Source organism: Notechis scutatus, chromosome 4, assembly GCF_049901735.1.
Source record: "Notechis scutatus isolate UNSWTSFEM ecotype Mainland chromosome 4, rNotScu1.2, whole genome shotgun sequence".
NCBI lineage: Eukaryota > Metazoa > Chordata > Lepidosauria > Squamata > Elapidae > Notechis > Notechis scutatus.
Genome location: NC_142012.1, coordinates 77,217,336 through 77,242,107, shown reverse-complemented (window position 1 = coordinate 77,242,107; position 24,772 = coordinate 77,217,336). Strand labels below are relative to the sequence as shown.

At 44.2% G+C, this 24,772-nt stretch overlaps 1 protein-coding gene across 1 annotated transcript; it reads left to right on the top strand.

Annotated features, from left to right (window-relative positions):
* Positions 1 to 18: 18 nt before the first annotated feature.
* Positions 19 to 24,506, top strand: AP3M1 (adaptor related protein complex 3 subunit mu 1). Its single transcript, XM_026674196.2, has 9 exons — positions 19 to 319; positions 11,761 to 12,036; positions 14,477 to 14,648; positions 15,221 to 15,358; positions 16,783 to 16,868; positions 18,672 to 18,805; positions 19,578 to 19,785; positions 22,449 to 22,593; positions 23,356 to 24,506. Exons 2-9 carry the CDS (start codon positions 11,764 to 11,766, stop codon positions 23,454 to 23,456), a joined length of 1,257 nt encoding a protein of 418 aa, XP_026529981.1. The 5' UTR covers positions 19 to 319; positions 11,761 to 11,763; the 3' UTR covers positions 23,457 to 24,506.
* Positions 24,507 to 24,772: the final 266 nt, after the last annotated feature.

The following is a 24,772-nucleotide window of genomic DNA, read 5'->3' as shown; positions in this document are numbered from 1 at the left end:
CCCCGGGCAGCGTGGAGGAGCCGAGGCGGGGCCAGGCGGAGGGAGGCGGTTGCTCCGGCGGCGGCGCGAGGCCGAGGGCGCGCTCGCGCACAGGAGGAGGAGGAGGAGGAGGTGGGGGAACCGGCGGCTTTCCTTTGCGGCGTGGCCCGGCCGGCCGGCCTGTTCTTCTCTCCCCGCTCAGGGGAGGCAGCAGGCGGGCCGGGCCGGGGCGTGGCTGGGCCTGGGAGGACTTCGCAGCCATCTTGGGCCGCGTTGCTGCCTCCGCCTCCTCCTCCGCTCCTCCTCCGCCGCCGCCGCCGGTGGTTTCCTCACGGGGAAGGTAATTGGGGGCCCCGGGCGGCGGTGGGGTTTCGCCCAGCCACCGAGCGGGACTCCCGGGTTTCGCCCGTCCGCTTGAAGGGTGGGTGGGTGTGTATGTGTGTGTGTGGGGGTCGTATTTGCGGGAAAGTGGCGGCTCCTCAACCCTCTCGGGCTCGGTCCCGATTTCAGGCCGCCGTCCTGGGACGGCCTGCCGTCGGGGTTGGAGACGTTCTGGGCCCAGAAGCTCCTCGGACCGGTCCCTGAAGTGTGGAGGAACACAGCAGCCGTTGTGTTCGCCACGACACAAACCCGTGTGTGGGTTGTGCTGTGGGTGCAAACCCAGCCCGTCCGCGTTTCATTTCAAAGGGTGTCCTGGTTTCTCCGGACGGCTTCTTGGCGGTGGGGGTGGGGGTGTCCCTGAGTGGGAGGTCCGATGCGGTTTCAGAAGCCGCTTCGTTCAATGAAATACGACATATTCTCGGTTTTGAAAACAAACAAACAGAACAAATGCAAAATCTGGCTGCTTTTACAGCATCGCTTGCTTTGTTGTTGTTGCTGCTGTTGTTGTGGGAGCTTCGTCCCTGGAGGGTTTCAAGAAGAGACTGGACTGTGCCACCTGTTAATAAATGGTGTATGGGTTTCCTGCTTGGGTGCGGGGTTAGACTAGATGACCTACAAGAGCCCTTCCGACTCTTGTTAATCTGTTAATAAACGATGTAGAGTCTCCTGTTTGGGCGCGGTGGGGTTGGACTAGATGACCTCCAAGGCCCCTTCCAACTCTGTTAATCTGTTAATAAGAGCCCTGGGACAGCCATCTGTCAGAATGGTGTATGGTCTCCTGCTTGGGTGGTTGGGGGGCTTTGGATGAGATGACATCCAAGGTCCCTTTCAACTCTGTTATTCTATTCTAAATGGTGTAGGGTCTCCTGCTTGGGGGTGGGGGTGGGGGATTGGACTAGATGACCCCCCAAGGTCCTTTGCTAATAAATGGTTGTAGGATCTCTTGTTTGGGCGGGTAGGTGGGGGTGGGGGTGTTGGAGTAGATGATGTACAAGGTCCCTTCCAATTCTGTTAATAAATAGTTGTAGGGTCTCTTGCTTGGGCGGGTAGGTGGGGGTGGGAGTGGGTTGGACTAGATGACCTACAAGGTCCTTTCCAACTCTTCTTAATCTGTTAATAAATGGTGTAGGGTCTCCTGCTTGGGCAGGCGGGGGGGGGGGGTTGAACTAGATGACCTACAAGATCCCTTCCAACTCTGTTAATAAATGGTTGTAGGGTCTCCTGCTTGGGTGCGGGTTGGACTAGATCAGTTGCCGCCAACCAGTGGGCCGGGGACCACTGGTGGTCCATGAGAAAAATTTGGTGGTCCACAGAGAAATGTCATCCCCAAAGCAATTAATCCAGGCTGTGCAGGAACACAAGGCTGTGCCGCCTACATGGCCTGCAGGAACACAAGGCTTACATCGCTTGCATTGCGAACAACACGAGGTAGGGAGGGGAGGGGGGAAAGGGCAGCGGGGGAACTTGCCCCACTCGCCCCACATGCCTCGCCTGGCCACTGGGCTGCTTCTTTCCTTCTTCTGCTTTTGGCTGCACACAAGGAAAGCAGCAAAACTCTTTCTTTCTCTCCCAAACAACCAGAAATGACCCTTTGGGACCCTGCAAGGCATCCTGCTCCAAGAGGCTGTGCCAGTGCAACAAGTCTCACAAAGACTCATTTCTGATGGAGTTTCGGGGAGAGAAAGAAAGACTTCTGCTGCTTCTGCTGCTTTCCTTGCATGAAGCCAAAAGTCTCTCTCTCTGTCTCTTTCTCTCTCTTTCTCTCTCTCTCTCCCTCTGAGAACGGAGCTGAAGACGGTATCCTGCGATCCCAAATAAAGAATGATCGATCAGTAGGAAAACGGGGTGGGGAATTTTCCTGCAGATTTTTGGGGGATTTCCCCAGGGTCTCTGGTCCGTGGGATTTAAAATTATGAATTTGGTGGTCCCTGAAGACCAAAAGGTTGGCGACCTCTGGACTAGACCTTTTTGCTGAGAGGAAACCCAAGTCGAAGATGAAACCAATCCGAAAATGTGTGGTTGTGACTTGGGATCGAACCAGGGTTAAACCAAGGCATGATAATGTTCAGTGTGTCAAAAAAAGTTTTGTGAGGGGGGTCTCTTTTTTTTGGCTTTGGTATGCTTTATAATATGATTCATAAATGAGGCCTTAAGCCCTCCTGGTTGAAGGGACTAGAACAGAATAGAATTCTTCTATTGGCCAAGTGTGATTGGACACACAAGGAATTTGTCTTTGGTGCATAAGCTCTCAGTGTACATAAAGAAAAAGAAATAAAATAAAATACATTTCATCAAGAATCATAAGATACAACACTTCGTGATAGTCATGGGTTACTAATAAGTCAAATCATACCAGAGAACAAGTAAACAATATAAATTGTAAAGAGACAAGCAACACGGTTTTAAGTCATGAGTGGGAAGAGATAGGGAATAGGAAGGATGAGAGGAATAATAGTTTGACAGTTGTGGGAATTAGTTGTTTAGCAGAGTGATCACATTTGGGGAAAAACTGTCCTTGCATTGTTCTGTTGTGCAGTGCGTCGTTTTGAGGGTAGACTGTGGCTTAGAACATGTAAATATATTCCAATAGTGGTTTGTCCTTATATGTTAAGCCATGATTTATTTAGGGAAGGGATCCCTAGGTAAACGAGGGGTTGGCCGAATTCACACAGACCACTGAGCTGTAAGCCCTGGCTTAACAAACCACAGCACTGGAGCTGCACAACTTGGTCAGACCCAGGGCGCAGAAGAGGGGAAATAACTTTTTTAACTACACTTAAGTTGCGTGTTGTTGCTGCCTTCGCTTTCCATTAATCCTGGCTAAGATACTCAGCCAAGTAAGAGTGCCGCAGCCAATCAGATAGACTACTCCTATCCAGGTGAATGGAGCAGAGGTAGCCTGGGGTTTTCTTCCCCCATCCTTGGGGGTTGTACAAGGGGTTTGGCTCGGCATACTGACACCATTGGAAACACTTCAGTTGTGATTTGTGGCTGCTCTTGTGACCCAGGCTGTAGTTAAGCTACTCCACCTTAGCAACAGCCTGAAGCCTGGAACACCTTAAAGTTAGTTTACATGGCCTCTTGTGATTGGGTAATGGGGTGTGTGTTGTAAATAGTGTAGGGTCTCCAGCTTGGGCAGGGGGTTAGACTAGATGACCTACAAGGTCCCTTCCAAGTCTGTTATTCTGTTCATTTTTCTGTTGCCCCAAGAAAAAAAAACAAAGTCCCATTTTTGGATAATTTATCCAGATTTGGGGAGCACTGGTCTAAGCCAAAGAAAAGAAGCTATTAAAGCCTTACTGCAGTTGGCCTAGCAGGGCAGGAACGCCAGGCTGTGATTAGCCACAGTTTGTACCCCTGAGTTTTTAAATTTATTGTCCTAAACCACGATGTCACCACCCAGGCCAAAATCCCTGTTAATGTCAACTAATGATGGGCAGTAATAAAATTTGCAATACTCCTCCTGAGTATTTCTTACCTCTTCTGCACAAGTGGGAAATGAAATGCAGTCAGTAAGAAGTTGGGAACAGGTTTAGCCTCCCCACCCCCCACCCAACCCCCAAAATATAAAGAGCTCAGTTGTTGCAGTCAGTTTAGGCCCTCACATTTATTTAAGGAATTTGTTTTGACAAATGCCTGAAAAGATAACGCAAACTGTGGACGGCCATGTCATGTGAAGCAGAGGCTTATCCGAGGTTCACACCAAGCATGAATCGGCACACGAGAGGAACTGGGGACATTGTGTACTTGCGTCTGCACTTTTGGTTTGGAGTACATCGGGATAAGGAAAAAGTGGCCCCCATCACGCTCAAGCATTCAGGGTTTGTTAAGAGGAGTCCAGATGAAAAGTGCCAGAGAGCCTTATCCAACATAGTTATGGGAAGTCTGTTTAGTCACCTCTTGGTTTGGACAAGCCCTGAATTGGCTGGGTTCACACAGGCTGAGCTACAATCAGACAAACCTTAAATAGGGCTTAACATGCATTTCTAAGTCAAGTTGGTTTTTTTCAGCAGACTCTGTAAGAGAAAAGGAGGCAAACGCTAAAGGTCATATCATTGGCATAATAGAGATCGTCTTTGTTTTCATATGCTGAATTATTGCAAGATCAGAGATCCAGCGATACCAAATGCTGCCATGGCCCTAAAGTATTGGTCTGAGACATAGATAGATCGTCCTGTTTCCCCCCACCCCCTCCATGGAATTCATCAAAGTCCACCTTGAGCCAGAAAAGTTTAAAGTAGGTTGGTTGGTTACTTTTGCTAGCATGGTAGCTGAAAAAGTAAAGGTTCCCATGATTTTTGCACAGATTGTGGCTATCCACACTGATGAAACGATAAATTAACCATCAATCCCTGTAGCCCGAAAGAATGTTTCCAAGTACATCTTACGGATTTTTATAGAGAATCTCCCTCAAATGGCCTTTGAAAGGCAGATGATGTTTATACCCATTCATTATGCAAATAAGATCCCTGATCCAGTTAATCTGTGATGTCCTGGTGTGAGTCATCATCAATCCCTTTTTTATATATATATTTTTTTAAATTTTTAACAATAAACAAACACAAAACATAATACATAAAACAACAAATAAAACCCTCTTTCAATTGTACAGCGTGTCGGTTGGTACATATGTCTTGTTCACAATATCTATAGTCTTTTCCTCTTAAATTTACATTCATATTGCATTAATTAACTTTTCATATCATATTTTATTATTATTATACAATCATTAGACTTTAATTTCAATTCCATATTATCCTTTAGAGCATATCTCAATTCTTACTAATTTTTATACATATTATGTTTTATTTAAAGATAATCAGTTATAACATATCATTACTACTATAATATACTTCAATTTCTTACTTTTCTATTTAACCATTGATAGAATAAATCCCATATTTTATAATACTCTCTTTCTTCTTGCTCTCTAATTGCTAATGTTATCATCATCAATCCTTGTGATTATTATTTTGCAGTTAAATATGAAAATACATACATATTGGTTGTAGAAGAAGTCATGAAGTTCACAACTCCTATATTTCATAGAGTCATTGTAGCATGAGCTGATGGGTATGCATAATTGGATCATCGGGCTCTTCTTGTTCAATTGCTTAATTTTAGTTACATATTCTTTTTACTTTGCATTTTTTTTTTGTTCAGCTGAAAGCAAACTGGTGGCTTTGAGCCAATCATGCATATTCGGCCCAACTCATCTCACAAGGGTGGTTGTTGTGGGGAAAATAGGAGGAGGTAAGAATATTAAGTATGTTACCCACCTTATTTATAAAAATAATAAAGGCAGGATAAACAAATAAACCTCATGTGGTTACAGGATCCCATTCTTTACAAGGAACTGCACCGGAAAAATACAGGTTTGTCTATCAGTCTCCATGTCATGCCCCTAGTGGAATCTGATTCGGAGGGAGAAGTCAAGCAGCTGACAGGGAGTGGGAGTGTGGCTCCGGTGGCTGTGGAGGAAACTGGGGAAGGGCAAAGTCCAGCTGGGCAGAGTAGGGGTGAGGTAGAGCAAGGTAGAGGCAGTTCAGAGGAAGACCCGGGCCCGCCCCCTCTTCATCCTAGGGCACGCAGGGAGGAATGGAGAAGGGAGCAATGTGAGTTGTGTGGCTTATGGAGGAGGAAAGGGCTCTGATCCCCTTCATTAGTGTTTAAAAAGGGAGTTTGTGCATAGCAACTTGTTGGAAGCAAATTGTGAGATATCTTTTATTGTCGTGGCTTATCTGGGTTCCTGGCATCTTCCCAACTGTGTGTGTTCATTGATCTTTGAAGTCTGCAATTCCTTCTGCCCTGTCCAGTTAATTGCTGCAGCGTAGTTTGTGTGGATTTTTAGTTACAGTTTATACATACTTGGTTTTCAGAGTGAATTTCCTCCACTTAAAGACTGTTTTTGGGAAAGTTTTTTTCTCCAGCCGACGGTAGTGGACATTGTGGGCAAAGCTGGAGGTATTAAAGGGACTTTTCTTACTTATGTGACTTTGTTGCCTTTGTGCCATGCCCCGGGTCATCACACTCCATTTGTAGCAATGACCATCTAATTAGAGACTATAAGAAAGCCCTGGTTGCAATGGCTCTGTGCCACTTTTGCCCAGATCCCTGTATAGAAGGTCACATCATGTATAAATCTGCTAGAGCATTGAAAGAGCACATGCATAAACTCGTGGGATGGTATTCATTGCACGGGCAATGCGGAAACATCAGTCAGGATGGCTAACTTTTGGGGGCTCTGGGATATCCAGTCTAGCTGAAGAGAAAGCGATCGAGTGCCAGTCCCTGAGATCCAGCCTGGTCCAATATCATCAACTTCTGAGCCAGAGCGATATGCTCTGAACCTGAGAGAGTGAGGGCACACTTCTATGCAAGCATGGTGGGCTTCTTGGGGTAATGGGCACCAGTCATCAGTGGATCACGTTAGGATTGTGTCATAGTTGAAACTTATCTGAGTAAACAGCCACAAAGTCTTGTTGCTCAGGTTGGAAGCCCAGGTTGTTGGCTGTCCATCACCTTTGACCATTTGAGCACTGATTTGGCAAAGGACTACAGGCTGAATTTAGTTTAGTTTATTGTCACTGCACATTGCACAATGAAATTCAATACCATCTTCACTGTACTATACAGTAGAATTCAACAGAGCTACTGCCCTGGGATAGAAGCTGTTTTTCAGCCTATTTGTCCTATTTGTTTTTATTATCCTGTACCGTCTGCCAGATAAAAAAAAGGGGGGGGTGCCCAGGATGAGATGGATCTTTGAGAATGTTTTGAACTTTCTTAAGGCAGCTATAAAGCTCTTCCAAAGAGGGAAGAGGGCAACCCATGATCCTCTGGGCAATGAGGTTAACCCTCTGGAGTGCCGTCCTACCTGCCCCTGTGCAATTGGCAAACCATAGTGCAGTATGTTAAAATGCTCTCTATGGTGCAGCGATAGAAGGTCACCAGCAGTTTTTCATTCAGTTGTTGTTTCTTGAGAAGTCTCAGGTAGTATAATCTCTGCTGGGCCCTTTTGACCCAGGTCAGGTCCTCTTTTAGGGTAACACCCAGAAACTTAAAACTGGCCACTTGCTCCACTCAGTCTCCATTGATAAGCAAGGGCTGGATGCCTGATCTGTTCCTTCTGTAATCCACTATCAGCTCCTTGGTCTTATTGGTGTTGAGAACCAAGTTATTGTCTCCACACCTAAGTTGTCCTCTTGTTTCCTCTTCCTGGAGACCAATTGCTAGGCTGTAAACTTGGCACTTTCTGTTTTACTTCAGTAACCACAGAATGGCCAACCAGCTTGCCCTTTATATGAGATCTGCTTTTGAATAGGTTGATTTGGTCCTGTTGACTTTTGGACAATATCAGTTCATTTTAAGACCAATCTGGTGCCTCCTCCAGGCCTTGCCTGTTTCTAATCTGCGTGCAGACAAGAGCGTGTTCAAAAATTGTTCTTTGGTTGGATTTTAAAAAATCACAGTTAACATGGCTTGTTAAACCAGATGGGGCAGGAGGAGTTGTTTGAATGGTCTTCCAATTGCCAAAGAGTTGCAATAAAAGATGAATGCTAATCATACCTTGGTTCTTCTTGGGGTACGTCTAGTAGTAGCTCCTTTTTATGGGGGGGCGGGAATTATATGAAGGGCTCTGAAACTCTACTTGTAACAAACAATGGGGGTGAGTTCACATAGTTGCTAGGATGAAATGTTCCTGACTGGCCCTAGGTGCTTTGCTTAGATGATGGTTTATAGTTTACTTTTTATGTAAATACAAGTCTTGGACTAAGTAGTCCATGGGGCCAGACCATTACAAAACAGTTGAGGTTGGACCATGCAGGAGAAAAATAATTATCCGCTCAAAAGATCAATTAAGATTTCTAAGAATCGGTTTGGTATTCAAGGGGGAATACTGGTGTATCTGCCAATTGTTGCCCTAATAGGTAAATGGCCAAATGTAACTGAATTAAATATTTTGCTTTCCTTTTTTAAAAAATTGCTCCTTTAACTGAATACAGAAAAGATAAAACATTACGTAAAGTTATGAAGAAAGAAAAAAAACCTACAAATTGTATGCCTATTTGTAGATACGTATATAAAAATATGTATTTCAGTGAATGGTAACCATATTTCACCATAATCATCCATTGCTAATCTATGTTGATTGTCATTCATTTGCAACGTTGCTACCTAGGCACATCATTTGAGCTGTATGTTTATCTTTCCACTGTTGAAGTCTTTGAGTTTCAGATAGAGCTTGGAGAATCAATTTGCTTTCCCCACATACTAATTTTCATGCAGTAGAAAAGTAGAGTCTTTTTCTGCTTCTTATAAAAAATTTCAGGGAGACAAATTGTAATACAGTATATGCCGTACTCATTTCAAATGACTCGCTACTCATGTAAGTTCACTTTGCTATTAAAGAAAATACACTGTGGTTGTATGCATTACTCATAAAAGTATGCTGTGTATATTCAGTTGGTAAATGTAATTACTGCCTGACTGAACTATAGCTTTACTTTAAGCAATATAGCCCACAGTCACATTTATTAATTGAATTGAATTTAAAATGTTTTAAAGTTTTTTGCAAATCAAGTGAACTTCAAAGATCTCTTAGGTTTCACCGTTTGACAAGTTGAAGAAAAATGTGAGTTTAAGGCAGAGAGGATATTTCCAGCACAGTCCCAAAGAAAAATAGGAGCTTTTAAATTTAAAGCCTGGTTAGGAGCAGATCCACAAAGGCATCTTTGAAAAGTCAGAGAAACTAAACAGCAAGAATAGACACAATTTAGGTCTTATTTCCTTCAAACCTGGCAGTGCCCACCATAAGAGATTGCCAACCTGTCACTGGTTTACAAGAATTCTAGCCCTCTCAATGTGCAAGATTGGTGACTCTCAAACTTGAAAACTTTACAATATGTGGCCTTCACAATGGCCACACATCTTAAAAGTTGTCAACTTTGAGAAAAACTGTTCAAGATAAAAATCTTGTATAAAAAAAAGTAACAGGGATGAAACTATTGTTGCTATTTTATCCTGGAAGGGAATACTTTGTTGTTGTTTTTTATTTTTCCAGATTTTTTTTAAAAAAGTAAATTCCTGGGTTAAAAAAGTCTTGTTCTGATATTTTTTCAGCCTTTCTTTTCTCCCTAAGCCTTTATATCTCAAGCAGGCTCTTGCTGATTTAAATTCAGGTTAAATATTATTTTAGGCCTAATTTAGTTTTAGGCTTTTAAACTGTTTGTAATATTATTAAAAGTTGCTGAGAGACACTACTTATCAGCAATTATATACTGCTGACAACTAGTGTCCCTCAGCAACTTTTGATAATAATTTTTTTTAAAAAAGTCTAAAAGCCTAAAACTAAGTAAAATAGAAGAGTAAGAATAAGAAATGTCTGTATATAGGAGAAAATTAGGAATAAATTTGGGTTCATTGGCCCTAATGAACAACATTGGTAATAATAGTGCTTTCTCATACCTGTATTTGGCATGTCTGTGGTTTAATAGCGGGAATATTTAACATCTGATATCTGAAGTAGGTCTAAGAATTATTTTTTACCAGTTATTCCATTTTAATTACTTACTTCGTTTCTTAGATGATCTTAAATATTGGTCTTCTTTCCCTCTCTTCAAATGCTACACTCTTCATGAATCAATTCATTGCAAACAGTTACTTTCTTTGTGTAGCTGTGAAATCTGCAGAGAGCTTAGTTAGTGAGTAATGGGATCTGTTGCTGTTGATCTAAGGATAGCAATGTTAATAATTAGATAAACATAACTATAGGTAGTTATAAATATAGATTGCTTGCTACCCCAGCCCAGCAGAAAGATATTACTTAGGATGTTAAGATAGGGGCTTGATAATGTATACATCATGCTAAAGTGTGGTTTATTTTAACCATAATATGAGGAACAAGCCGTAGATTTCATTCATAGCACATTAAGACATGGGTCAAATACATCATAGTTCCAGCATTATTCTGGGTTCCCACAACTTTAAGCTATAAGCCATGATTTACAAAGCCAAAAAGTGATTCAGTTGGATTTGTATTGATAAATCCAGATAGGCGCAAATCTGTCTTCTAAGCTAAAGACTAAAGTTCTCAGTTGGCATTTCTTGAGTCTCTTAGCTCAAAGCTATTTTACTAAAAATGCTTAATTTCATTTTTTTGTAAAATAGCTTTGATCTATTTCTATTGCTGACTTTCCATCTGAATTGAGGAAGGGCCTTCTCCGTGGTGGCCCCCTCTCACTGGAACATCATCCCCACAGAGCAATGGTGGAATTCAAAAAATTTTACTACCAGTTTTGTGGGCGTGGCTTGGCTTGGGAGTGTGGCTTGGTGGGCATGACGGGAAGGATACTACAAAATCCCCATTCCCTCCCCACTCCACTAGCCTGCTTTCCAGCTCTGTTCTCCTGTGCAGGGCAACAAAAGAAGACCCAGCCGATCAGCTAGGACTCAATGGGAGGCAGAGAATAGATGGGGGCGGGGCCAGTCAGAGATGGGATTTGCTGGTTCCCTGAACGACTCAAAATTTCCACTACCGGTTCTCCAGAACCGGTCAGAACCTGCTGAATACCACCTCTGCCCCAGAGATTAGAATGGCCCCCACTCTAATACTCTTCCAGAAGGCGCTGAAGACCTGGTTCTGTCAGCGGGCCTGGGGAACCCAGAGCGGTATGGAGCCCTTTAAATGGCTCATGTGTGGTGCTGTCACCAGGGCGGGGGGTGATTTTATTATATTAATTCATTATATGACTCTTATTAGTTGTATTGTTTTTATATGAGGTTTTATATTTGGTAAGCCGCCTTGAGTGCCATGTGCAAATAGGCGGCAATATAATAGCAACAGCAATAACACTTAGACTTATATACCGCTTTGCAGCCCTCTCTAAGCAGTTTACAGAGTCAGCATATTACCCCAACAACCTGGGTCCTCATTATACCCACCTCGGAAGGATGGAAGGCTAAGTCAACCTTGAGCCTGGTGGGATTTGAACTGCCAAATTGTAGGCAGCTGGCTTCAGAAGTAGCTTGCAATACTGCACTGTAACCATTGTGCCACAGAGGCTCCTAAATTCTCAAAATAAATAAATTGGTACATGGTCTGGTTCATCTCCAGCTCAGAGTTTACTGTTGAGGTTTGGTTCATTTTATAGCATAATGTATATAAATGAGCTCATCCATTGAGTTTCCTGCTGTCTGCAAACAGAGCCAGGTATCGTTTCTTCAGCAAATTGTGGATTTAAAAATCGGATTTAACACAAGGCAGGGGAGGATGTTGCTTCAATTGTGCCTTTCAGTTCCCAAAGTGTGATTGTAACAAAGCAAGGGGGGGGACGAGAGCTCTAAAGTACAAAATGGTTGAATTTTACACTAATGCCCGTGCATATGTCCTCCCAACAGAAAATGATCCACAGCCTGTTTCTTATAAATTCTTCTGGGGACATATTCTTGGAGAAGCACTGGAAGAGTGTTGTCTGCCAATCTGTCTGTGACTATTTCTTTGAAGCTCAGGAAAGAGCAGCCGACGTGGAAAATGTGCCTCCTGTCATCCCCACCCCTCACCACTTCCTCATCAGCATCTATCGAGACAAAATCTTCTTTGTGTCTGTCATACAGACGGAAGTGCCCCCTCTTTTTGTCATCGAATTCCTCCATCGCGTAGCAGACACTTTCCAGGTTGGTCTGCAGAAGGGTTGGGTGGGTTTAGGGGAGAAATTGAGCTGCAGTTCACCTCTGGCTGCCTAGGCACTTTTGAAAGTTCTGGTGTCAGGACTCCCAACCAAACCACCCCCATTCAAATCATAAGTCTCTAGCCGCATCTCTCAGAGAAAAGAAAATTGATTTATTAGAAGTGGCCATGTTGGCGTTAGCTGGGTGCAGCCGACACTAAAATACATCATTCATTTCCCCCTTGACTCTGATCTTCCTCCCACCCCCTGGATGTACATTCTCCAATGGGACACATCCATAGCCAAGAGTCATCATTCATGCTCTCCAGTAATATTCTCATGCTCCGACAACTTTGGGCTCCCAAGATGATTAACTAGGCACTTGAGGAATGCACTGTTATCCCCCACTCTCTTTTTCTGGCAGCTAAAAAGACCAAAGGAGTATCTTTTTAGTTGACATCTGGATCATTTCCATGTATCAGTCTGTCATAGTGGTTAGGCCCATGATGGCAAACCTATGCCATGCGTGCCGGACATGGCACACAGAGCCATTTCTCTGGGCATGTAAGCCATCACCTGTTGCTCTTCCAGGTTCCTGTGTGCTGGTGTGCTGGTCTTCACACGCGCGGGAGCGCTGGAAACTGGAAGAACAGCCGCCCAGTGTGCATGCGCATGCCGGGAAGATGATCTTCCGGATTCCGGCGCATACATGTGCATTGGCCACTTGGCCTTCTGGTTTCTGACATGCATGCACACATGAAGACCAGCTGTATGCAGAATGGTTGGGTGTGCATACCGGAAACCGGAAGATCATCTTCCCAGCGCATGCATGCGCACTGGGCGGCTGCTCTTCCGGTTTCCGGCGCACACCTACACGTGTGCCTGCTCCCATTTTGGCACTTGGTGCCGCAAAGGTTCACCAAACCTGGGTTAGGCTTTTTTTTTTTTTTTCCTGAAAAAGATATCTGAGTTTTAAGAACATGTTCCATAAAATTGTAATAATGGCCACATAGAACAGTAGAAATTTCGTTGGAACAAACGAAGGACTACTCATATTTAAAAAAGAGGTCATTAGGAGTTTGGGGCTCGTAACTAATTTTAAGTACTGCAGTAAGAATTCCCAGTACAACTTGAAATTTCCAGAATGGAACATCTATCTATAACTTTGTCTTGAGGAACTCAGATTTCAGCACGCCTTGTTGACAGCAAATCTCCAGAATGACAGATATGGATGAGGAGCATTCACGTTACCTAATCCAGTCCTGCTGTCCTATTTTTAAACCTCTTGCTTCCATTCTTTGCAAAAGAGGAAACTTAACACATGAGGAAGGAGCAGAAATGGTGGAAGGTTAGCGACTTTCAGATCTCCTGCTCCATAGAAGTAGCCCGATTCAGTCCCTCACTTTCAGTTTTTCCAAAGTGGAACTTGCAAAGAATCAGTGTTTTAGGATTAGATATTTTTTTCTCCTTCCAGCCAAACATACCAAATTATTTTCAAGTTATTTGTTGAATATCAGCGTAAGCCAAAGAGGTTTCAGGTCTATTTTAGGGAGATAGAATTTTTGTCCCTAAAATTGTTTCTTTCAAAACTGCATTACTGAATGCTCCAAGAGTGACGTTAGCAGGTAGAAATTACTCAAGTTACAATAATAGCAATAGCACTTAGACTTATATACCGCTTCATAGTGCTTTCCAGCCCTCTCAAAGCAGTTTACAGAGTCAGCATATTGCCCCCAACAAATCTGGGTCCTCATTTTACCCACCTTGGAAGGATGGAAGGCTGAGTCAACGTTGACCCCGGTGGGATTCGATCTGCCAAATTGCAATGGGAATAGCTTGCAGTACTGCACTCTAACCACTGCGCCACTGAGGGTCTCTTATCTACAAATGTAGATAAGAAGGGTTATGGGTGTGCATTGGGTTTTTATGCTTTCTTAATTTTTAAAGGTTTTGAGCAACTTTAGTCTTAACCCAGGGGTCCCCAAACTTGGCAACTTTAGGACTTGTGGACTTCAATTCCCAGAATTATGGGAGTTGAAGTCCACAAGTCTTAAAAGTTGCCAAGTTTGGAGACCTCTGGCTTAACCAGACAATATGATGGAGTCTTGAGTGTCCCCATAGCTATAGGTAGCTATAAACTTTTAACAGCAGTCTGCTGCAGCACTGAGGAAAGGGCTTGTTGTAACTGACTGCCCGTCAGGATACATATAATTTCTGTCCATGGATCTCTACTGAACATGTGTCCAAATAATTATGTTCCTCACCTTCTGATGAAAAGCCCATCTGATTTATAAACTATGGGGGAAAACCCATGCTGTCTGAATAGATGAATGGATGTTAAATTACAGAATCTGTCTTTTCTAGCAGAAGCCTGTTGTTTTTTTAAGTGCAGGTAGAGCTAATAATTGGAATAAACCACCTTCTCTTCATTCTTTCTGTGGATTTAGGATTACTTTGGAGAATGTTCCGAAACTGCCATTAAAGACAATGTTGTTATTGTGTACGAGCTTCTTGAAGAAATGCTGGACAATGGTTTTCCCCTGGCAACGGAATCCAATATACTGAAGGAGCTCATTAAACCGCCCACCATCCTGCGCTCGGTGGTCAATTCCATCACAGGTACTGTGGTAGCTTCCCAGTGCTTCCAGCTAGTTTATTCATTACATCTGTATTGTCACCCGTCTCCCCCGATAGGGTGACTCTGGGAAGATTACAGACCATAAACAATTTGGTAACTTAACAAGTGGGTGAACTTGCACTGTCCAAACGGCAGGTGACATTTGAGAGCCAGGTATGGATTTGCTGGTTGTGCTTGTAAGCCAGACCTAGAGCTTGGTGGCCCTCTGTTAAGATTAACTGATGGACTAAGGCAGTGGTTACCAACTGGTGGTTCATGGACCGCTAGTGGTCCACGAGGAAATTTTGGTGGTCAGCAGAAAACTCAAGCTAGGTCTTACTTTCAGGGTAGTTTCTGTTTTCGAGGAAACGGTATATGTGCAACAGATACATATTTATCAGTTCCCTTGTCTCCTCCCCTCCCTCCCCTGGTAATAAAGTGGAAAAAGTCAGCCTTGTTTTTGCAGTTTTTAAGTCTGCTGTTTTTTTGCAGCTGCTGCTACCACCGCTGCCTTTTTTTTTTTTTTTAAAGAAAAGTATTTGCTTCTTATGGACTGTTTCTTTGTCTTTCCAAGGTAGCAGCAACGTGGGAGACACTCTTCCAACCGGCCAGCTGTCTAACATTCCCTGGAGAAGAGCAGGAGTGAAGTACACAAATAACGAGGCCTACTTCGACGTGATTGAAGAAATTGATGCCATCATAGACAAATCTGGTAAAGGGCCCCTGCAGATAGAGCTGGGAGGGAGTCATAGCTTTCTTAACCTTCGTGGCAGCCTCGAAGCCTCCAAGTCAGATATGCTTAACAGATTCCTCCGTGGGAAGGAATATTTATTGCAGCGTACAGTTTTTCAATGAATCTGGGAACACCTTAGTTAAGACTTAAATGGATTTTCTCAGCTGGACTCCAACACAGTAAGCAAAGCAGTGATTCTTAAAGTATAGGGTGATTTGGACATGTTATCCTGGGGGGTGGGGGGGGGGGCGGGGAGAAGAGTAATAGTTCAATTTGTAATAGTATGTGTGTAATTTGAGAATCCAGTCTGAAATTGTCACTGGAGTGCAAACAACCTACCGTGTTTTCCTGAAAATAAGGCCCTGTCATATTTTTTTTGCCGTCAAAAAAGGCACCAGGTCTTATTTTCGGGGGATGTCATCCACTGACTTAACCTCACTTGTGTGCATCGTCCCCGGCCTCCTTTTTTGCTGTCAGGGGCCTTCAGAAACTACTTCTGCAGCTGGCAAGGCTTTCCTGAAGGCCTCTGCAGCTGACAACAGACCTCTGGATCGATCCAGAGCTTTGTTATCAGCTCCAGAGGCCTTCAGGAAAACCTTGCCAGCCTTGCCAGCTGCAGAAGAAATGGGCCAGCAAGGCAGGTGTTGGGGTGTGCTGAGGATTGTGTTGGCTTCTTTGGCTGCCGCTGCATACTGTTGGCTCATATTGAGCTGGTTGTCCACTAAGACTCCAAGGTCCCTCTCACAGTTACTGCTGTTGAGCCTGGTTTCACCCAGTCTACATGTGTTACTTTTGGTTTTTCTTGCTAAGTGCAGGACTTTCCTTTTTTTTTACACTGAATCTCATTTTGTTAGATAGGGCCCAGGGTTCTAGTCTGTCAAGATCCATCTGGATCTTGAGCCTGTCTTCTAGGGCAGTGGTGGCTAACCTTTTTGGGCTCCCGTGCTGAAAATTGCACACGCACTCGAATGCCAGCACCCAGAAGGCAATGCATGCAGGGGGCCCCATGCCCCCCTGCGCAGGTGTGCACAACCCCTCTGCACGTGCCGTGCATCTCTGCACATGTGCATGCAGCTCCCGCGCACCTCCACCCCCTGCACATGCGTGCCAGAATACCTGACAATCAGCTGTCGGGTGGGGGCACACACACACACATGCGCAGTGGAGCTCTTCCGGGCGACCTCTCAAGTGCCGGCAGAAGTGGCTCTGCATGCCACTTCCGGCATGCGTGCTATTGGTTCGCCATCACAGTTCTAGAGTGTTAGCTATTCCTGCCAGCTTAGTATCATCCGCAGATTTGATAAGTTCCCCTTTTATTTCCTCATCTAAGTTGTTTAACTCACCTGGTTTCTAGGCCAGCACCTGAAGCACTAGGCTAAATAATCTCTCATTTATTTCTACAGGCTCCACGGTCTTTGCAGAAATCCAAGGTGTCATCGATGCTTGCGTCAAGCTCTCAGGGATGCCAGATCTGTCACTTTCTTTCATGGTAAATGGGAGTTGTTGTACCGCTACTGTAGGGGGAAAGCGCCCTGTGTGTGATTTCAAGTCTTCCTAATGGCCACAGAGCAGAAAGTTTTGCTTCACTTCCATTCATGCATCAATGTCCCCATCCCAGTGCGGGATTTCAATCACTCCGCATTTTTGATCAGTTCAACCCGAGTCTCCCGGGAATTCTCCTTTCTGTGGTGTGCGGAACCGAGAATCCATGGCATGAGTTGACTCCTCTTCTTCTGCTCAGAGACTGAGTCAGTCAGATCTTTGGCCATGCCTCCTTTGCCTGAGCATGCTCAGTTTTGACTCAGTCTTCGAACAGAGGAGCCGTGCAGAAGAGGTGCTGATCAATAGGAAGTGAAAGAACCCTTGAATTCTCCGAAACTCTAAGACCGGCTTCGCGCAAAACCTTTGCATTCTGCAAACGGCTAAACTTACTCTTAATTTAACTGGCATAGCTACCTAAAGGCAGCTTGCCTTCTTACTTGGGGCCGGCTGCTGTCTTTTGGTGCAAGAAGTTAGCCCAGAAATAAGCCCCGTTGGTTTCAACTAAGTAAAAACTGGCTGGCTATTTGTTTGTATAATGAGGATGCCAGCGCAGCTTTGTGTTTCTGCGCCACCTGGATTAATTGCTTTGGGAGTGACATTTCTCTGTAGACCACCAAAATTTTCTCACGGACTACCAGTGATCCCCGGCCCACTGGTTGGTGACCACTGACCTAAACGACTGAGAATCTCCAGACATTTGACACAGAGGGCAGAGTTTTAGACTTGGGACTGGGTTGCAAAGCCAGACTTCTGCCTTGTCGAAAGTGTTCTTTCAGCATGTTTGCTGTCATGATTGAACTGAAAAGAAATTCGAGGAATTGGGCAGGGCTGATTATGAGGGAGATAAATGGAGGGGTGTGTTTATGAGTAAGCTCCACTGCATTCCTTTTGGTCTTGTTTTCCTTGAGTTGCATAGGCCAATATAAGTGGGCAAAGAGGACCGTCCTACTGTCCCCACCCTGTCCTTCCCACTATGAATGGAGAATCTGGACTGAGTGTTGTTCCTATTTGAAGCCTCTTTCTCAGATTGAAGCCTCTTGATTGATTTGTCGCGAGCTCTGCTTGGGCTCCCTCAGATGGGAGTAGAAATTCCTTCTGAACTTCAGTCCTTGAGATGGCAGGAACAACATTAGGGGGGAGAGCAGCAGGCCTAATCTCATCTTACTGCAGTGGTGGCTAACCTTTTTGGGCTCCTGTGCCAAAAATTGTGCGTGTGCTTGCATGCTTGCACTCGCGTGCCAGCACCCAGAAGGCAATGCACGCCCCCTACACATGCACGTGTAATCCCCACCCACCTAACCCCACCTGCACTGCACCTTACAACTGATTTTGGGCCAGTTTGAGATCTTTTTTGGCCTCCCAGAGGCTTGAGGAAGGCTTCTGCAGGCTTCTGCAGGCCGAAAACTAGACCCATTTCGTCACTTCTGGTATTTTCGGAGAAACAGGAAGTGATGAAACGGGGCTAGTTTCTGGCCTGCAAAGCCTGCAGAAGCCTTCCTCAAGCCTCTGGGAGGCCAAAAAAGACCTCAAACCAGCCGAAAATCAGCTGTGAGGCGCGCGCATGCACAGTGAGATAAGTGTGCCTGCAGCTTGCGTGCCGGCACAAATGCCTCTGCGTGCCACCTGTGGCACGCATGCCATAGGTTCACCATCACGGTCTTACTGCATATGTATTCTGTTCCGTTGTATTCCATCCTATGGCAAAACATTAGATTGTGGAGGAACAGTTTTCTATTTTTGCTTCCTGTAGAACCCAAGACTCCTGGATGATGTTAGCTTCCACCCTTGCATTCGATTCAAGCGCTGGGAATCTGAACGGGTCCTTTCCTTCATTCCTCCCGATGGAAACTTTAGACTGATTTCCTACAAAGTCAGCTCGCAAAAGTAAGTTCGTTGGAAGAGCCAAATATATATGTAAGGCTCCTTTAGGGGTGAAGATGGTCCTGGGCTGGAGCCCTCCTCCTTCTTTTCCCTGCATTCTACATTGGAGCCATTTTTTTAGACATTGTTCTTGGCGCTAAAGTCCATAGACCAGGAAACAGCCCGTGAGGACATCCAAGATATACCGAAATAACTTGGGGACTTTGTTTTAGGTGATTATTCTGAGGCCTTAAATGGGCCGCTTGGTGGCCTAGAGGTGGAGCTCTTGCCCCGCAATCAGGAGCCTGTGAGTTCGATCCTAGATAGCAGCGGATATTTTTGAGTGCAAAAAGAAAATATCTGCTGCGAACCCCACATAGCTGTCAGGAAGGGCATCCGGCCAGTAAATGCTCAGCTCCATCCAGTTGCCCCATCCAGTTATCCCGATACAAAATGCAGTATATACGCAGCCTCGTGCTGCATAACGAAGCTCCATTTCATGCTGAATAAACTAAAGTATGAATGTATCTTAAATAGAAAACTATCTTTAGGTAGATTTTTACTCCAAAAGCATTCGATTAAAATAAATTTGATTTAAAAAAAAAAATTAAAATCCGATTTAAAGTTTAAGAAATCCAATTTGAAAAATGTTAAAAATCCATTTTTTGTAATTAAATAAAAAAAAAAACCATCGATTTTAATCCACCCTGAACGTATAAACATTTTGAAATAATGATTAGTGAGTGTGTGATTCTTCCTGAATAGTTTAGGGACTCTACTTCTCTTGTTGTTCTAGCTTGGTGGCCATTCCTGTGTATGTGAAACATACAATTAGTTTCAAAGAGAATTCCCCTTCTGGAAAATTTGATGTTACCCTTGGGCCTAAACAGAACATGGGGAAGACCATTGAAGGCATCGTCGTGACCGTTCATATGCCCAAAGCGGTACTTAATATGAGCCTGGCGCCCACCCAAGGCAGCTACACGTTTGATCCCGTCACTAAGGTGAGTCCTACCCCCCAAACAGGGCATACTTCACTTGAGTTCCCAAACTCTTCCCGTGGATGTTGGCAGAGGGCTGGGCTTTCTACCTTTTTTATTCATGTGATCTACCTGTCATGTGATCGCTTGTTGTTCTGTCGTCGCAACCTGACAGTTGGGCTCCTCCTGCCTTTTGAGGGAAACCCTGGATATATATTACACGGAAGCCTCTGACTACGGCTTCACACAAAAACATCAGATCTTGCAACAGGTTGAAATATAACTGGCATTTGTTCTTGGGATGTCTATTGTGGGATTAGTTAAGAGTGGCAGAGAATGAGTTCCAGGCATGTGGTTTTCGGAAAGTATCATCCATTCAGCCACAAGAGGCACAAGCAATCTTCGGTAGAGTTGATTCTTCACTAGTTGTACCTCTTGAGGGAGAAATTCATCCAATTCAAGTAGATTTCCTTCATAGATTGTCTCATTCCGGAACTGTTCTAAGTTACGGCGGTGTGAAAAAAATAACTTTGTCGATTTAGAACCTTTAGGGAATGCTTCAGTTACGTGAACGCAATTACAGACAGTACTTATTGTCCTGTGCTTGATCTGTTGCCTTTTTCCCCCTCCCTCCCCTCAAGACCCGAGATTGGAAGGAAAGGGATTGCAAGAGAGAAAGAGCACAGGCACAGAATAGGAAATACATCTGTTTGCACAGCACTCTCATGGTTGCTAGCATCAGTGCATTGCTTTCAATGTACACTGCTCAAAAAAAATAAAGGGAACACAAATATAAGACATCCTAGATCTGAATGAATGAAATATTCTTATTAAATACTTCGTTCATTACATAGTTGAATGTGCTGACAACAAAATCACACAAAAATTATCAATGGAAATCAAATTTAGCAACCCATGGAGGTCTGGATTTGGAGTTACACTCAAAATTAAAGTGGAAAAAAACACTACAGGCTGATCCAACTTGTCCTTAAAACAAGTCAAAATGAGGCTCAGTAGTGTGTGTGGCCTCCACGTGCCTGTATGACCTCCCTACAATGCCTGGGCATGCTCCTGATGAGGTGGTGGATGGTCTTCTGAGGGATCTCTTCCCACACCTGGACTAAAGCATCCCCCAACTCCTGGACAGTCTGTGGTGCAAGGTGACGTTGGTGGATGGAGCGAGACATGATGTCCCAGGTGTGCCCAATTGGATTCAGGTCTGGGGAACGGGAAGGCCAGTCCATAGCATCAATGCCTTCATCTTGCAGGAACTGCTGACATACTCCAGCCACATGAGGTCTAGCATTGTCGTGCACTAGGAGGAACCCAGGGCCAACCGCACCAGCATATGGTCTCACAAGGGGTCTGAGGATCTCATCTCAGTACCTAATGGCAGTCAGGCTACCTCTGGCGAGCACATGGAGGGCTGTGCGGCCCCCTAAAGAAATGCCACCCCACACCATTACTGACCCACTGCCAAACCGGTCATGCTGGAGGATGTTGCAGGCGGCAGAACGTTCTCCACGGCGTCTCCAGACCCTGTCACGTCTGTCACATGTGCTCAGTGTGAACCTGCTTTCATCTGTGAAGAGCACAGGGCGCCAGTGGCAAATTTGCCAATCTTGGTGTTCTCTGGCAAATGCCAAACATCCTGCACGGTGTTGGGCTGTAAACACAACCCCCACCTGTGGACATCGGGCCCTCATACCACCCTCATGGAGTCTGTTTTTGGCCGTTTGAGCAGCCACATGCACATTTGTGGCCCTCTGGAGGTCATTTTGCAGGGCTCTGGCAGTGCTCTTCCTGTCCCTCCTTGCACAAAGGTGGAGGTAGCGGTCCTGATGCTGGGTTGTTGACCTCCTACGGCCTCCTCCACGTCTCCTGATATACTGGCCTGTCTCCTGGTAGCGCCTCCATGCTCTGGACACTACGCTGACAGACACAGCAAACCTTCTTGCCTCAGCTTGCATTGATGTGCCATCCTGGATGAGCTGCACTACCTGAGCCACGTGTGGGTTGTAGACTCCGTCTCATGCTACCACTAGAGTGAAAGCACCGCCAGCATTCAAAAGTGACCAAACCATCAGCCAGAAAGCATAGGAACTGAGAAGTGGTCTGTGGTCACCACCTGCAGAACCACTCCTTTATTGGGGATGTCTTGCTAACTGCCTCTGCTTTCCACCTGTTGTCTATTCCATTTGCACAACAGCATGTGAAATTGATTTGTCAATCAGTGTTGCTAACTAAGTGGACAGTTTGATTTCACAGAAGTGTGATTGACTTGGAGTTACATTGTGTTGTTTAAGGGTTCCCTTTATTTTTTTGAGCAGTGTGTATTCCCCATTGTATGATTGCTTTATCTCTTATAATCCCTTCCTCTCCAATGAACATAAATACAATCTATTCCCTTATTAGTTATCTCAACACCATTCCAAAGGATAGGGGAGGAGGGCAAATGAAAGCACAGTTGCAATATAAACAAGGGATTCAGAATTTGTTGAAAGAAATGTCTTAGGCTAATTGTGTTTCTTTGATCTCTAAGACACACACACACGCACACACACACAGAAACTCAAATGATGTCTTCATAACATTGCTGTTAGGACTTGGAACACACAGTACAGGGTAATATGACCATGCTTTTAAAAACCACTTTATTTTTTATTTTATTTTTGATGATTATTTAGGTGTTAACATGGGATGTTGGCAAAATCATCCCTCAGAAGCTGCCTACTCTGAAAGGGATGGTGAATTTACAGTCTGGAGCGCCAAAGCCAGAGGAAAACCCAAGTTTGAATATTCAATTCAAGATCCAACAATTGGCTATTTCTGGTAAGGCAAGCTTCCCACTCAGCATAGAAGGACTTTGATATAAATTTTATAGTGGCTGATTTAACATAGTAAATATGATTATATAATGCAAACATACCAAATTCCAGAGCTATTCTGAAAACCGTAAATTAACTGAGGAAATTCACAACAACCCTAGCTTTCAACCCAGCTGTTCCTTACATGCATAATGCTTTGATATACTATACATAGATGAATTTCTCCACCCGTTACAAACACAAATCGTTATATATATATTTTGTCTATTGCTGATATTTCATTCACGTGGGACCTGAAACAGAATGCTGTAGTAGGCCCACCCTTATAGAGTTCTCTGGATGTGATGGTGGATTTGCCCTTCTTGGATATGTTTGAGGAGAAATGAGGACAGCCATCAGCAGCCTGGGTTGCTTTAACTCAGACCCATGCACTGAGTAGGCATTGATGGTCCTCCTTGATATTAAACTTGATATTCTCAGTATCCTCTTGATATTCTCAGTGTCCTGGGAGCCTTGGTCTCCCTTGAGGTCTGAAGTTTTCCAGTATGATAGGTTTTCCTTTTCTTTTCGGATCTTGCAGTCAGTATTTTGTGGCTGCTTAAGATAGATGAGCCAGCTTAACCTTCACTGGGAAAATACTGCTGCATTCTCCATCCAGAGAACTGGTTGGAGAACTAAAATAACTTAGCTTCACTCCATGCTTATAATTCTTCCATAGTTTCCTGAAATACACTATTCTGATCTATGTGTTCATTATTTATTTCAGGATTGAAAGTAAACCGCCTTGACATGTATGGAGAAAAATACAAACCTTTTAAAGGTGTGAAGTACCTCACAAAGGCAGGGAAGTTTCAAGTACGCACATGAAGCTGAAGAACTCTGCCTTTTCTGGCAGATAGTTGTGTGTATGTATGTGTGTGTGTGTCGGCCTTGGAGAAAAATGAGCATTAGTTACTTAAATTCCTCTTAAATGCCAAATCCAGCCATTCCTCTGAATATATATCCATTCCACACAGTCCTGATTTCCACATGTAGTAATAGTTTAAGTTGGTCTTTTTTTTTCCTTACGTGGCTTTCCAAGAGAAATGCTCCGTTAAGTAGGGTTGGTTGTTCTGGTGGACTTTGTGGATTCCGGCTTGACCACCTGGGCTGTCCTTTGAACCAGCTATTCCTGAAACACTGCCACGCAAACCATCAAAGCACAAGAAGGAAGAGCCTGGCTTGGACAGAAAGGAAGCCCAATCTGAAGCGGAGAAAGAAACGGCATTATTGCAAGCCGTTTCTGAAAAAGAGAACTCTTGAGAAAGCCCTACCTTACCCTAACCCTCTTTTGCAAAAGACTTTTTACTGGAACAAAACAAAAACAAAATGCCTTTTTCTGCAGGATTTACACCACCCTGCCTTTTTAGTCAGAACTGCCTTATTATCATCTCGAGAATTCAGCAGACAATCTGTAGCCAATATTAAGATTTCCCCCTCCCCTCACAATTTGCTTTGAAAAATGAATGAATGGGATACAGAGCCTGATTTGTTCCAATTACCTCTGTATTACAGATGTCAAAACTTCGCATCTTTGATTGTTTGTGCCCTTCACACCTCCCCAGGTAGCGCCTCTGAGGTGGTGCTGCTTGTTTCTGATGAAATAAAAGGGAACACAGCTGTACCAACGTCCCTTGGACAACTTAATTTTCAGACTCTGCCAAGTGGCCCAAGAGAGAGAGAGAGAGGTGGGATTTCTGCATTCGTTTTAAAATGTTGATGATCGTAACATCATTACCTCCCTTTTCAGATCAGTTGCAGGGAAGAATCTGGGTGAAATATAACCCAAGCGATGAAGGGAAGGGCAGTGCTCATTGCAGAACCAAATTATTTGTTTATTTTTTTAAAAAATCACACGGTTATAAAGAAATGCTCTTATTGATTGTCTTCATATCATTCTTTGTGAGGTCATTGTGTCTCCACAGCAACCTTGACTGGACAGAAACCCAAAGCTTCCCAAGTTCCATAGTTAAATGGGGACTTGAAATAAGTTATAGAGAAAACCAATTTCGCCTTTTGCTTTGTATTTCTGACACAATCCACATTTGCATCTGAGACAGTCCTGTGCTAGCAGAGAAGATGAATCTAGTTCTCACACATAATTGTAAAAATTCATATTCCAAAACAAATAGCATGTCAATTGT